The 15,290-nt window shown below is 38.5% G+C and overlaps 1 protein-coding gene across 10 annotated transcripts in view; it reads right to left on the reverse strand.

Annotated features, from left to right (window-relative positions):
• The window catches only part of ARID1B (AT-rich interaction domain 1B), a 439,186-nt gene that overhangs the window by 93,754 nt on the left and 330,142 nt on the right, over nucleotides 1-15,290 (reverse strand). For 9 of the 10 annotated variants that reach the window (XM_045080143.1, XM_045080141.1, XM_045080135.1 and 6 more), the window contains one exon: nucleotides 972-1,061. The exons of the other annotated variant lie outside the window; for it this stretch is intronic. In XM_045080143.1, coding sequence (XP_044936078.1) covers nucleotides 972-1,061 — 90 coding nt within the window. The remainder of the gene's footprint in view (nucleotides 1-971; nucleotides 1,062-15,290) is intronic. 10 annotated transcript variants of the gene reach the window in all.

Genomic DNA, 15,290 nt, shown 5'->3' on the forward strand with positions numbered 1-15,290 from the left:
ATAACTCATACAGGAATAATTATAAATGTGGGGGGTCGGCAACCTTTGAATAGCAGCTCCCAAGCTAGCCACTTCTGTCTTTTGGGTGGGTGTGAGGGAGAACGCAAGTGACACGCTCCATGGGCGGACTGGGCGAGCCCTGACTCACAGGCAGTGGGAAGTGGCCGGCACAGCCCCACATGGTGCAGTAGGCGTGGAAAGCCTGGTCTACAAAAATCACCACTAACAAAAGCAGCTTTACTACAGAAGGAGAGAAAGGAGACAGAGATAAATAAATGAAGGCCAAAGGCCGTAACCAATGCAGTCATACACAGGGTCAAAGTGTACAACCGAGCTGAAGATCAGAGTCTGCCTACGGCGGGGCCACGTGGCCAAGAGCTTCAGGAAGAGCCCGTGTTCTTTCTTCCGGCTCTGGCCCTCGAGAGCCTCCAACAGTGAGGAGGTCCTCTGGGAGCTCTCTGGTCCTCAGTTTCTTGAGTTTAAGTGGAGGTGACTGAACTTGACAAGCTCTCAGGTTCGCTCTAGTTCTAAGCTACTACAATCGTACAATACAAGGTCTTACTCTCTGTGTTTAAATTTTTACTGTCTAAGCATCCTGGGATAAATAGTTGGTCAAAACAGTTAAACATACATGCACTCTAACATTTTACTTCACTAGGACTGATATCCAAATCACATCGGGAACAGTCCCTTTGGCCCAGCTAGAACAAGTGTCAGGATACTCATGTACAAACTGTGCTTCACGGTGCTACGTGGACACACATGCTCCTTGGGTCTTGAACTGCGCTTGGTAAAACTTCACCTGATCTGCAAGAAAGCAGCCTTCTCTTCCATGGTTGTTTTATGTATGTTCTTTTTTTGTTCATCTGACGAAGAAACATTATCTCTAAGAAGATGCATGGCTGACCAGATTCGTGTAAGCCTTATATACTCAAAACACAAAGATATAGAGACATGAACTGAAGACTAACCTCTTTCCTGTGACATTGGTGACTGGCTCAAGGCAGGATGGGGGCTGGATTCTGACTGGCTCCCGGGTGGCTGAGGAGGCATCTGACTGCCTGGAAAACACAGGAAGGGAAGTGGGGATGGGGAACCCTCTACATTAATACTGCAGTTGTGCAAAACCAAGACACAGTCACATTTATTTAAATTGAACGATTACAGAAGTTCGGCCCCGTAGAGAAAGCGCCATGGCTCCCAAAACAGGCTACATCGTCCCTTTCTGGTAAAACGAAGAAGAAACATGGAAAATCAGACTCAGCAAATGACCTCCTGATAAGTTTGATTTCTTCCTGAAGGAGTTCCCAAGCTCACAAATAAACGAGCAGCAGAAATCTGACACAGACTTTAATGCAGCTAATAAAATCCAAGACTAATGAACTAAATTCCCCCCTCATGAGTTTGAACTGGTTTCTAAGTGGCCAGGCATGCACAGTTGCCAAAAATGTTTTGTTGGTAAATATTTATTTGATGTAGAAATATCAACCAATTTCTGAAAAAAAAACCTTTAATCAGAGATTTAATACAAACACAATAGACTTTGGTGAAAAAAAAACTGTAACATACTACTATAAAATCTACATTTTATATATATTAGCACTAAAGAGGAAGTATTATTCTGCACCTTTATTGCTAATAAAGCAACAGCATCTATTAACATCTATTTGATTTCCGTTTATTTAATGTGTGCTCAGTGTGTCTCTTCAAACTGTAATGTAAGCTCCTTGAGACAGGAATCATGTCTTCTACTCCTTTAATCCCTCCATTAGCATAACAAATATTAAGAAAACTTTGTTATTTAATGGCCCTTAATCTGAGCATATGAATTACGCTCAGTATAAGTATAAAGATACTTGTTATTTTTATTAAGTAAAGGGAGGCAATGAATCATGTGAAGGCAGGAGACAGGATTTTGAGATTTAAGAATCATCAGAGGTACGTGATAACTCACTTTCTGGCTCAGAGGATTAAATACATTTTGACTAAAAATATTTATTGAAGAGGGCAGCTGAATTTAGCCCAGTCCTCAAGGTGCTAGCTCTCATAGCATGAAGAGCTTGCTGTTTTATCTTCTCATCTTCTCCTTTGCTAAAATAAACTGAAAGACTAAAATAGACGCACACACATAGCGACATGTACATACATGCGCACGGGCATGCATACGTGCAGGCACGTACCGGTCTCCCCACATCACCCCCTGGTACTACAGCCGATGATCATGCTAGGTCAAGCTACCTGCTGACATCACAGCACCCACTTCTCTACGGTTCTGTGTACTGCCACGAGAACCACCACTGAGTAGAGAAGGAAATGAATGAACTAAAGATCACCACCAGTTCGCCCAGTGAAGGTCATGCTGCAGAGCCTGGGGTTTTACGCCGAACAACCACCCTCTCCTCTTTCTAACCATCGGCATCTCTGCAAGGCCAGGCGGCCTGACTCCAGCCCAGGAAGAGCGCGGTCCCCAGAGTCTCTCAGGACTGTCACTCATTATGGATTCTAATAACGGCTGATTCTGGCAGCCAGAGAGGCCAGAAAATGATTTTCCCATTTAGAGAATACACACCTTGTTGTCAAAATGGAACTATTAAAAAAAATCCCAAATTGTTTTTGGGAGTTTAGACTTCTCACTTTCAGAAAAGAATGTATCTAAGACCTGTGGATATATTTCTGAGTGCTCCTAGGTTCAAACGCCCTTCTCATTCTCAGATACAGTGAGAACCAAGACCTAAATGGACAGCTGAGGACCGTGGCGCTGTGAGACCACCAGGAGTAGCTCTGAACTCACAGCCATGCCTAGTGTCTAAAAATCCTAGACAAACAATCCGGTCTCTCTTCAGCCATTCATTTTACTCCTAGACATTTGCAATAAATTTGTGTAAGCACCAAATAATTAAACGGAAAGTAAAAAAAAAAAACCATTCTGGATGAAAACAATTTCAAGGATAAACACTGGTCATCAACGTGGCCATAGACACACAAAAGTTGCTGTGTCTACTCAGGGTCAAGTGCTTCCTATGAAATGCCCTCAGGCTCCCAATCTGCAGCCCATTTAGAAATGAAAAGCACTCTGCAGCCAAATCCTGACTTTTTAAAATGTCACCGGGGAATCAGCTGCACTAAGACAGTAAGTGCTTACATTATAGTGATTGTTTCTGTATGACAGACCGAATTCATAGACTCATGACAGCAAAACAAACAGTAATTCTGCGTTAATACAGGACACTACCACTTACGCTATGCACGCCCAAGGCACTGCTCTCATGTACAATATATCAAGTAAAAGTAAAGAAAGGCTGTAAGAAACCCATCTCATGAATTCATAAAACACTGCCACATCCAACAGCACTATGCCTGTCTGCTGCAATTCTAAGACAGATAGATATCTCTTTACGGCAACAAGAAATTTATTACTAAATCCATCCTTTAAAGAAATAAACAAGAGCCTTTTCGTGGTAAAGACAGATTTGAGCAAACTGCTTTAAGTTCCCCACGTGCTTTTACCCCCTATCTTTCCACCAGTAGTTTCATAGTTACTAAGAAAGAGCTTCACCTCTGAAGACACAGGTAGAAGCACAGTCACAGCCGGTGATGAATCAGAAAATAAATCTGAGAAATATAATACAGGATTAGTTTGTGTCCCTGGTCCACATAAAGAAGATAATTCAGAGCCCTCTGAACCAAATGAATTAAGTAAATACCCTCAAAATCATAGATTTTTATAGGACATATGTTTCTTATAAGTAAAACCTTTTAAACAAAATTTGGTAAGTATTTTAAAAGAGAATATTGCCATGCATAGTGAACAAACAAACTTTATGGGAAGGCTTTAACATTAAGTCAGAGTTTTTAAAGAAAGCCATTTTCCCCTTGTCTATAATGATGCGAACATAATGGAAAAAACATTACAACTGGAAAAAACTATGCTGAGTTAGAATAAATCCCACCACTTTACGGCTATGTATTTATTCTCCAATGACCATATATACGATATCGTACAAAATCCTGGTGCAACAGAATGAAAATGAAGCATCAGTAAGTCACCTGAATTTCTGCTGTTGCCAACTTAAAACTCTCAGAAGTCTGCAGCATGATTTTTTTAAAAGAAATTTAAATTTTACACTTACAGAAGTTACAACATGAGTATAACGAACTCCTATAAATCCCTTAGCTCACCTCCCCTAGTGTTCACGTCTTACACAACCATAATATAATTATCTTAAGCACTTAACATGCTACCATACTATTAACTGAAGATCTTACTTGAATTGCGCCATTGTTTTTCTTCCTTCCATTCTATCATCTCACATTGCGTTTATTTCTCCGTAGTCTCCTCTAGCCTATAAAAGACCCTCAGCCTTTCCTTATGTTTTAGGACCTTGACGCTTTCGGACAGTACGGCTCCTGACACAGACATGGTTCATTTGTGGTGTTGTTTACTTGGTAAAAGTTGGGTATCTACCAAATCCCTCCAAAATAAAATTACTATTGCGCCCTTCGCAGTTGTGAGTATCTTAGGGAAGATACTTGAGACTATGCAAATCCTCTTTCAAACTTGCCTGCATTCATTTCAGCGTCATTAGAGGAGCCCGCCTGTTACGTTTATTACAAAACTGTTCGTAATGACGATCCTTTATTTTCTTCTTTCCTTCTGCATGTATTAACAGAAGTCTATTGTAGGGAAGAATGAGCTCCTCCCCCCACTTTGTTTATGTATTTATAAGACTATTTATTTCTATCCACAAAAACTCATTGTAGAAGATACACTATAGGATTACTTCCAGCAAATCACGTCCTGGTGTAATCCTCACGTCTTGATTGAGGACAGAACTTATAACTTGACTTTAACCAAAGAATATAACAAAAGGAACGAAATAGCACTCCTAAAATTACATAACACGGCAAAATTAAAGGTGTTTTACAGATGTAATTAAAGTCTTTAATTGGCTGGTTTTGAGACAATCAAAAGGGCAATGATGATGAGCAGACCTGACTTTCAAAGAGGTCTCAGCAGACCTGTGTTTCCCATGGCCTTAAAGGCCTCACTTCTACAACCACAGACCATCTGACACTCTGCCGCCTTCTGAGGCCCTGAGCAGAGGACCTACTGGGCTCTGCCTGGATGCCTGGCCATGGAAACTGTGAGAAGGTGTATGTCTGTTGTTTTAAGTGGCTAAGTGTGCGGTAATTTGTTCAAACAACAAGAAATGAATACACTCGTTGATATTTATTTTATTCCATGGGTTAAAATCCAACATTGACATTATTTTGTTCCTAGAACTGTTCCAGCATTGGCCATCAGAAGTTCCTTCAAATCCTTAGTTTTTGGAATCGTAAGATACCGCAGGCTCATTTTACATTTTTTCTGACCTAGCCCTGTAATCAAGCATTTCTCCTAGGATTGCTTGATCTTTTTACTGCAAGATCATGTTCACAGCTGAAGATCTGAGCACTAGGTGTGCTCATTATTTCTGGGATGCTATTGCTTCTTGGCCCTCTCGGTGAACAGATGTAGGAAATATACGTATGCACACTAACCCATACGTACACGCGCATCTACATTTCAGTATCTATGTGTGTCACTGTGGGCTTATGAAAATACCTCTGATTCCAAACCAGAATTGGAGGGTATATTTCAGTCTTCCCTCTTTCCTTATTAAGACTTCTTTTTACAATAGTAAGAAACCCCAATCTCATTATCTAAATCAATACACAAAGTAACTTCAGAATTACGCATCTACATCACTGTGAAAAAACAGAGCCATTCATTAGAGGACTTCCTGCCATTTTGCATTCCCCTCACATCTTGACTGGCCCTAATTGTTTTGATATTCGGATGGTATGTGAAATACTTCATGGTTCCAGAAGTCACCAAGAGATACAAAAAGATGTGTGAAAGAGTCAGTCCCCCCTTAATCCTGTTGCCCGGTTTCCATTTCTTCTTCTTTCCACTCCTCCCCCAGCTGCCGTCTATAATAAACGATCTTTTTAAGTTTCTGGTTTATCTCTGCTATATATATTTTTTTCATAAATGAAAGGTATCTGTGGATACTCTTACATTATTTTACTCCCTACTTGAAGGGTAACATCCTACATAGCTTTTGGGCTTTGCTTTTCTTCTTAACAACATATCCTGAAAAGTACTTTCTATAAGTTTATAACATTTTTCATTTGAGGAATAGGTATATGGTGTTCCTTTATGTGAATATTCCGTACTTTATGCAACCACTTGCCAAATATGGGCATTTTGGCTGTTTCTAATCTCTTGCATGTGTATTTCTGTACTGCTTGAGATCTACCTTTAGGGTAAATTGCTTGAAGTGGGATTGCTGGGGCAAAAAAATAGATCTATTTCCCTCTGCAAAGTTGTGAACCAATTTAAATTCTTACCAGCAATGTCTGAAAGGTCTCTCTGTAACTTAACAAAGTATGTGGTCATTTAAACCATGTCTGTCAGTCTTATATGTGAGAAACAGTATCTGAGATTTTTGAATTTGCCCTCCTGATTCTGAGTGAGTTTGATCACCATCTCATTTTAAGAGATATAAATATCTCTCTTCTGGTTCATTGCTTATTCATGTCTTTCCCACATTTTTCAGTCCGGGTTTTTAATACTTTTGTCTTGTAATTTTTAAGAATTCTTAATATGTCAGGGATATAATAACCTTTATGGTACACGTTGTGACTGTTTTCTCCTACTTTGTCAATTGTCTTTGGATTTTATGATGCCTTTTGTAGTGGAAATTTTTTTAAACAAAGGGCCAAATTTATCAATCTTTATTTTTATTGTCTCTAGATTCTGTGTCCTATAGAAAGCTCCTCTCTATACCAAGGTTAAAGAGGAATTCACCCCAGTTTTCTTCAAGTACACGCATGGTCTCATCTTAATCTGCTGGGATTTTATTTTTGTGTATGAGGAAATACCGATCAAATTTTATCTTTTCTGATCAGAGCTTTTAAGATCTACTCTTATAGCACATTTTAATGTCTAGTAAGGCTAGCTCCTTAACCCCTCAACCTACCTTTTCTTTTTCAGTGTTTCCTACCATTATTTTTTCTATATGAATTTTAGTTATCAATTTGTCTATATAAAACATCTTGTTGATGTTTTTACTGGGATTACAATGATACACTAATTCCAGGAGAATGAATGACTATTGAGTTCATCCTATTCAAGAAGAGGAAAACATCTTTCATTGTTCATGTCTTTTTTACTTTCTTCCAAGTGCATAAAAGTTTTTATGTACTTCCAAGTACATAAAAGCTTTGTGTATTTTGTGTTAAATTTATTCCTGAGCATTTAATCTTTGTTGCTACTAATTACAGACAGGATTTTCTCTAACTGTATGTCTTTTAACTGTTTATTGCTTGTGTAGAGGAAGGTCATTGCTTTTATTTTTCATTTTATTTTTTCATCATGATAAGAGTACTCTTTAATCCCCATTCCGGTTTTGCCCATACCCCTACCAACCCATGCTGCAGGAATCATCAGTTTATTCTCTGTAGTTAAGAATCTGTTTCTTGGTTCTTAGTTCTCTATTTGGAATCCATTTCTTAGTTCTCTCTTAGAAAAAAGAGAGACCCCCCCCCCTTTGCTCATTTGTTTCTTAAAGTCCACATGACTGAAATCACATGGTTTTGTCTTTCTCTGACTTACTTCACTTAGCATTATACTCTCCAGCTCTGTCCATTTTGCTGCAAATGGCAAGATTTCCTCCTTTTTATGGCTGCATACTATTCCACTGTACATATATGTACCAAATCTTGGGCTGTTTTCATAGCTTGGTTATTGTAAATAATGCTGCTATGAACATAGGGGTGCATGTATTCCTTTGAATTCGTGTTTTTGTATTTTGGGTGTAAATATCCAGTAGTGTGATTCTTTGATTGCAGGTAGTTCTAATTTTACTTTTTTTTTTTTTTTTTGAGGAATCTCCATACTGATTTTCACAGTGACTGCACCAGTTTACATTCCCACCAACAGTACACGAGGGGTCTTGTTTCTCCACATCCTCACCAATAACTGTTATTTCCTGCGTTGTTGATTTTAGCCATTCTGACAGGTATGAGATGATATCTCACTATAGTTTGATTTGCATTTCCCTGATTAGTGATGTCAAGCATCTTTTCATGCATCTGTTGGCCATCTGGATGTCTTCTTTGGAGAAATGTCTGTTCACGTATTCTGCCCATTTTTAATTGTACTATTTATTTTGGGGGTATTGAGTTGTATTAATTCTTTGTATATTTTGAATACTAACCCTTTATCAGGTATGTCATTTACAAATATCTTCTCCATTTAGTAGGTTGCCTTTTAGTTTTGTTGTTTCCTTTGCTGCACACAAAGTTTTTATTCTGATGTAATCCAATAATTTACTTTTGCTTTTACTTCCCTTGCTGGAGGAGAAATACTTAGAATAATGTTGCTAACGGCCTGTCTTGGAGAGATTACTGCCTGTGTTTTCTTCAAGGATTTTTATGGTTTTGGGTCTCACATTTAAGTCTTTAATCCATCTCAAGTTTATTTTTGTGGCTGGTATAAGAAAGTAATCCAGTTTCATTCTTTCACATGTGGCTGTCCAGTTTTCCTAACACCACTTGTTGAAAATATGTTTCTCCTCATTGTATATTCATTTCTCCTTTGTCAAAGATTAATAGATCATATAATTGTGGGTTTATTTCTGGGTTTTCTATTGTTTCATTAATTTATGTATCTATTTTCATGCCAAATACCATACTGTCTTAACTACTACTGCCTTGTAATATAATTTGAAATTCAGAATTGTGATTACCTCCAGTTATGTTTTTCTTTTTCAAGACTGCTTTGGCTATTCAAGGTTATTCATGGTTCCATACCAATTTTAGAACCGTTTGTTCTAGTTCTGTAAAAACTGTTGTTGGTATTTTGATAGGGCTGCATTAAATCTGTAGATTGCTTTGGGTAGTACAGATATATTAACAACATTTGTTCTTCCAACCCATGTGCATGGAATGTCTTTCCATTTCTTTGTGTTGTCTTGAGTTTCGTACATCAGTGTTTCACAGTTTTCAGAGTACACATATTTCACTACTTTGGTTAAGTTTCTTCCTATATATTTTATTGCTTTTGGTGCAATTGTAAATGGGGTTTTCTTACTATCACTTTCTGCTCCTTCATTATTAATGTAAAGGATAACAGATTTCTGTACATTGATTTTGTATCCTGTGACTTCACTAAGCTAATTTATCAGTTCTAATAGTTTTGTGGAAAGTCTCCAGGGTTTTCTATATGTAGTATCATGTCATCTGTAAATAGCAAAGTTATACTTCTTTCTTACTAACTTTGATGCCTTGTATTTTTGTATGTTGTCTAATTGCTGTGGCTAGGGCTTCCAGTATTATGCTGAATAACAGTGGTGAAACTGGACATTCCTGTCTTGTTCCTGATCCTCAAGGAAAAAGCTCTGTTTTTCCCAATTGAGTATGATGTTGGTTGTGAGTTTTTCAAATTTCAAAGAAGGACTTTATTATGTTGAGGTATGTTTCCTCTAAAACAACTCTATGGAAACTTTTATCATAAATGGGTGTTGCACCTTGTTACATGCCTTTTCTCTGTCTACTGAAATGATCATATGGCTCTTATTCTTTCTCTTATTGTGACATATCACACTGACTGTATTGTGAGTACTGGACCTCGACCACACTTGCATCCTGGGAATAAATCCCACTTTGTTGCAGTAAATGATTTTTTAAATGTATTGCTGGGTTAGGTGGGCAAATATTTTGTTGAGAATTTCTCCCATCTACACTCATGAGTGATACTGGCCTGTAGTTCTCTTTTGTTGTGGTGTCTTTACCTAGTTTTGTTATCAGGGTGATACTGGGCTCATAGATAAATCTGGAAGTTTTCCTTCCTCTTGTATTTTTGGAATTGTTTAAGAAGAATGGGTATTAAGAAGAATGGTTAAGAATAGCTATTAAGAAGAATGTTTGGTAGAATTTGCCTGTGAAGCCACCTGGTCCTGGACTTTTATTTATTGCGAGTTTTTTGGGTACAGATTGAATATCATTGCTGGTGATTTCTATTTCTTCCTGCTTTAGTTTTGGTAGGTTTTATGTTTCTAGGAATTTATCCTTTTCTTCTAAGCTGTCCAAGTTTTTGGCATATAGGATTTTGTAATATTGTTTGTATTTCGAAGGTATTAGCTGTTATTTCTCCTTTTCCATTAGTAATTTTATTTGGGTTCTCCCCCGTCCCTTTTTAAAATCAGTCCAGTTAGAGGTTGATCAATTTTGTTGATCATCTCAAAGAACCAGCTCCTGGTTTCACTGATCTCTTTTTTAGTTTTCATAGCATTTATTTCTGTTCTAATCCTTATTATTTCCTTCATTTTGCTGGGTTTGGGTTTTGTTCATTCTTTTTATTCCCGGCTCCTTTAGGTGCAATGTTAGGTTGTTTATCTGAGACTTTTCTTGCTTCTTAGTTGACCCATTCATTGTTTAGTAGCCCGTTATTTAATCTCAATGTATTTGTGCTCTTCCCAGATTTTTTATTATGGTTGCTTTCTAGTTTCATAGAGCTGTGGTCAGAAAAGATACACAGTACAAAACTGATATATTTTTTTAATTTGTTGAGACTTCGTTGGTGGCCCAATATATAGTCTATTCTGGAAAGCATTCTGTGTGCACTTGAAAAGAATGTGTATTCTGCTGGGTAAGAATGGAATGTTCTGAATACATCTTTAAATCCATCTGGTCCAGGGACACCTGGGTGGCTCGCTGCGTTGAAGCCTCTGCCTTGCGCTCAGGTCATGATCCCAGAGTCCTGGGATCGAGCCCCGCTCTCTGCTCAGCGGGGAGCCTGCTTCCCCTCTCTCTCTGCCTACTTGTGATCTTGTCTGTCAAATGAATAAATAAAATCTTTAAAAAAAAAAATCCATCTGGTCCAGTGTGTCATTCAAAGCCAAGGTTTGGTTTTCTGGTTGGATGATCTGTCCATCAATGGAAGTGGAGTGTTAAAGTGTTAAATTCCCTTACTAGTATTGCATTATTATTATTTCTTTTATATTTGTTATTAACTGTTATATGTATTTGTGTGCTCCACTTGGGCACATAAATGTTTACAATTTTATATCCTCTTGTTGCATAGTCCCCTTTATTATTATACAGTGTCCTTTTTTGTTTCTTGTTACTATCTTTGCTTTGAATTCTATTTTGTCTGTTTTAAGTACTGCTATCCTGGCTTGCTTTTGGAATCCATTTGCATAATAAATGTGTCTCTATCCCCTCACTTTCAATGTACAGGTATCTTTTGGTCTGAAATGAGTCTCTTATAGGCAGCGTACAGATGGGTCTTATTTTTTATTCACTCTGTCACCTTATGTCTTTTGATCGGAGCATTTAATTCATTTACATTCAAAGTAATTATTGCTAGATATGTATTTATTGCTATTTGTTACTTGTTTTGTGGTCGTTTCTACAGATTATCTCTGATCCTTTCTTCTCTTGCTTTTTCATGTTTTATTGGCTTTCTTTACTGATATACTTGGATTCTTTTCTTTCTCTTTTTTTTTTTTTTTTTTTTTTTTGCATAATTTTCTTTCCTCTCCTTTGGTCAGTGTGGTTACTTTCCGTTATTCTGTCTTCTAGGTCGTTAATTCGATCCTGTGCTTCACCTGGCCTATTTATTTCACCAAGTGTATTTTAAATTTCATTTATCGTATTCTTAATTTCGACTGGTCTCACTGATGTCCTCCACTCTCTTCTCCAGTCCAGTAAGTATCTTTATGATGATGGAGTTAAGTTTTCTATCAGGCGCATATTACTTCTATCCATTTTGCTTTGGTCTCTTGCTGTGGCTTGATCCTCTTCTTACATTTGGAAGATGTTTCTCTGTCTCCCCATTTTATCTTACTTTCTGTATCTGTTTCCATGTGTTAGGAAAGTCACCTACTTTTCTTGTTCTTAACGATATGAGCCTTCTGCAGAGGGGTCCCGCAGTGTCCTACAGTGCTGTGTCCCCTGTTCTTCAGGGTCTGGCACTTCAGGGAGTGTCTCCTACGTGTGTTCCCGGTGCTCTGCTTTTGAGTCTTGGCCTCTTTTTCTTTTAATGCAGTTGTCTGCAGAGGCTCTCTGCAAATGATGGGCAGCAAGGTGACAGTGATCTGCTTACAAAATGACACCTGCCCCTACTAGAACTGAGGTCCTGTAAAATGTGCAGTCAGCAGATGTGGTATTGGTAGAGTTTGCACCAGTCTTCTGTGGGGAGGGGCCCAAGGCTAGGGGACTTAGGGGAGCCTAACTGGGAAGGGCAAATCCATGGAAGTGCAGAGGGGTGGGGCTTGATACAAGCTCATTAGATAAGAAGTGTCAGCATTGGGCTGGTTACTGCAGGTAGCCACTGTTTATGCTGGGGGACAGGGAAGAGAAATGATGCCTGTCCGCTCCTTTGCTCCTGGAGAGGTCTCCCTATGCTGTCTGTCTCTCCTGGAAGCACTCTGAGATAAGCAAATCACTCTGCCTCCCATCTGTCCCCAGTGTTTTTTAAATTGCTGGTTCTATGCTGTATCTTCATGGGCTGTTTGTCCTGCTATCTCCTTAAATGGGAGGGGACTCCACTTCCTAAAGCCCTCAAGGCCCTCCCAGGGCTGAACCAGCTGATTTAAAATTCCAGGCTTTAAGTTTGGCTGTTTTTCAGAACTCACAAAATTTAGCACCCTCTCTTTTTCAAAGGCAAACATTATGGAGCTTCATCCTCCGGGTCTGTGGACTCCTTGGTGCGCAAGTCCGTATTCTGCCCTTGTCCACACCTTAGTTTCCATCCTCGTGGAGGAGGACCATAATCCCAGACTCTGTCTTCACTCCTGTATCTTCTTCCACGTAGCCTCTTCCCTGCCTTCAGTTGTGGAGTCTGTTCTGCCAATCTTTGCGTTGTTTCCTGGGTTATTTATGCTGATATGGGCGTTATCTAGTTGTATCCCTGGGCAGGGTGTGCTTAGAATCCTAAACTGCCATCTTCTCAGCCAATTTTTTTTTAACTTAAGTATAATTGATACATAATGTTATAGGCTATTGCTTTTTGTATGTTAATTTTATATCCTGCTACAACACTGAATTCTACAGTTTGAGTTAATTTATCATTGTTTCTCTGGGGTTTTCCAGGCTTAAAAAAGAAGAAGAAGAAGAGGAGTTAAAAAAAAAGATACTGGTTTTTAAACTGAGGCATACATACTTTATCACATTGAGAAAGTACCTCTCAATTTCTATTTCAATTTTTTTCTTTTAAATATTTTATTTATTTATTTGAGAGAGAGAAAAAGAGAGAGAAAGCGAGCATGGGCAGGGTGAGTGGCAGAGGGAGAAGACTCCATGCTAAGCAGAAGACTGATGTGGGGCTCAATCCCAGACCTGAGCGGAAGGCAGACGCTTAACCAAACTGAGTGACCCAGGCGCCCTCCCTGAGCGTTCTTATCATGATTGGATATTGAATTTTATTAAAAGAGATTTTTTTTACAGATTTATTTCCATGGTATATAGGATTAATGCAGTTGTTAGCAATGAACCAACCTTGCATTCCTGGAATAAATTTCACTTAGTCATGTTGCATTATTTTCTTTCTTTCTTTTTTTAAAGATTTTATTTATTTGTCAGAGAGAGAGAGGGAGAGCGAGCGAGCACAGACAGACAGACAGAATGGCAGGCAGAGGCAGAGGGAGAAGCAGGCTCCCTGCCAAGCAAGGAGCTCGATGTGGGACTCGATCCCAGGACGCTGGGATCATGACCCGAGCCGAAGGCAGCTGCTTAACCAACTGAGCCACCCAGGCGTCCCTATGTTGCATTATTTTCTTAATGTACTGTTGATCTTTTGTTTGCTAATACTTTCCTTGGAATAATTACCCTGGGATAGATTTTGAGGGAAATTTTTCCAATTAAAAAGAGCTTTTAAGAACTAAATCAAGATAATGATCAAAGTAAAACAAAAGACTGGGATGTAACAGAATTGGGAGAAAAGAGGCCATACGTGTACGTCTTATAAATCAGTACACATGCAGCAACGTAGAGTTTACAGTCTTTAGACTGAGACATGACACAGAATACGATGGTGGGACAGTCAGTACGAACAAGTGCTAAGTTCTCACGGGTGACAGTTCCTAGTGCTCACTTAAATTCTTATTTTACTTTACTGTTTGTCTCATCTCACTAAAATTCAAGTTCCAAGTATTGACAGGATTGTCTGTTTTGCTCCCCACTATGTCTGCTGAACCAGACATATTATAAGCATTCAATAAATATTTGCTGAATAGATAAAGGTGAGATAGATTACCCCAAGCCTAGACTAATAGTTAATTAAACCTTTAGTTATCAGTAATCACATAGTTTTATTACTGTAGATCAGGGATAGGCAAACTAATTCTTTAAACTGCCAGATAGTAAATATTTCAGGCTTTGCAGGCCATATGTTCTCTGTTGCAACTATTCAACTCAGCTGTTGCAGTGCAAAAGCACCATAGATAATACATAAACAAAAGAGCATAAAGAAAACTTTATTTACAAAGACAGGTGGTGAGATGGATTTGGCCCAAAGGTGGTAGTTTGCTAACTCCTGTTTTAAGTGACAGTTATCAGTAAAAAAGAAACATTTCAGGGCCACTTGCTCAAAAAGTCAACAAACACCAAATGTTATTTATTAACAATAGCAATGACATATAAACCTGACACATTCCCCCATATTGAACAAAGAGGACTACATAAATATATGTCAGGAACAGAATTTGGTTTATGTTGTTTTAAAATCAGATCTAGTGTAGGATAAGCCGACTTCCTCGGTACTTAATGCGAGCACAGTTCTGAGATTTAAATGGTAATTGCATTTAGCAGGTAAACTGTTAGCTCTAAGTGATGATTTTTTGCAGTTTTACTCTCTCAACTTTTTTGGCCAGACCAAAATAAACAAACAGATCAGTACTGATGTGACGCCATCATGTCAGTTATCCTCCATCACTGCTGTGTTGGGGGAGCAGAGAATAAGCATGAGATGAATAGCGTTTCCACGTTAATCCTCTACTGAGGCTAAAACTTCCTGGGTTAATTCCTTTCTAAATGACTACAACATACGACTACAGGAATTCAATAAGAACAAAAACACTAACTCTGAACTACAATAGCCTCTGGCAGACAAATCATTCATCCCTTTTCAAATAATACTGTGCTATCTTAACACGCAGTACTAACAGGCAAAGAAATACCCAGAAATTCCATTTTTCAAAAGTTGTAGTGGCCAGAGAAAAGGTAGATTTCTTCCTTTCGCA

Source organism: Mustela putorius, unplaced genomic scaffold (assembly GCF_011764305.1).
Source record: "Mustela putorius furo isolate JIRA1106 unplaced genomic scaffold, ASM1176430v1.1 tig00000450_pilon_pilon_pilon, whole genome shotgun sequence".
NCBI classification, from domain to species: Eukaryota; Metazoa; Chordata; class Mammalia; order Carnivora; family Mustelidae; genus Mustela; species Mustela putorius.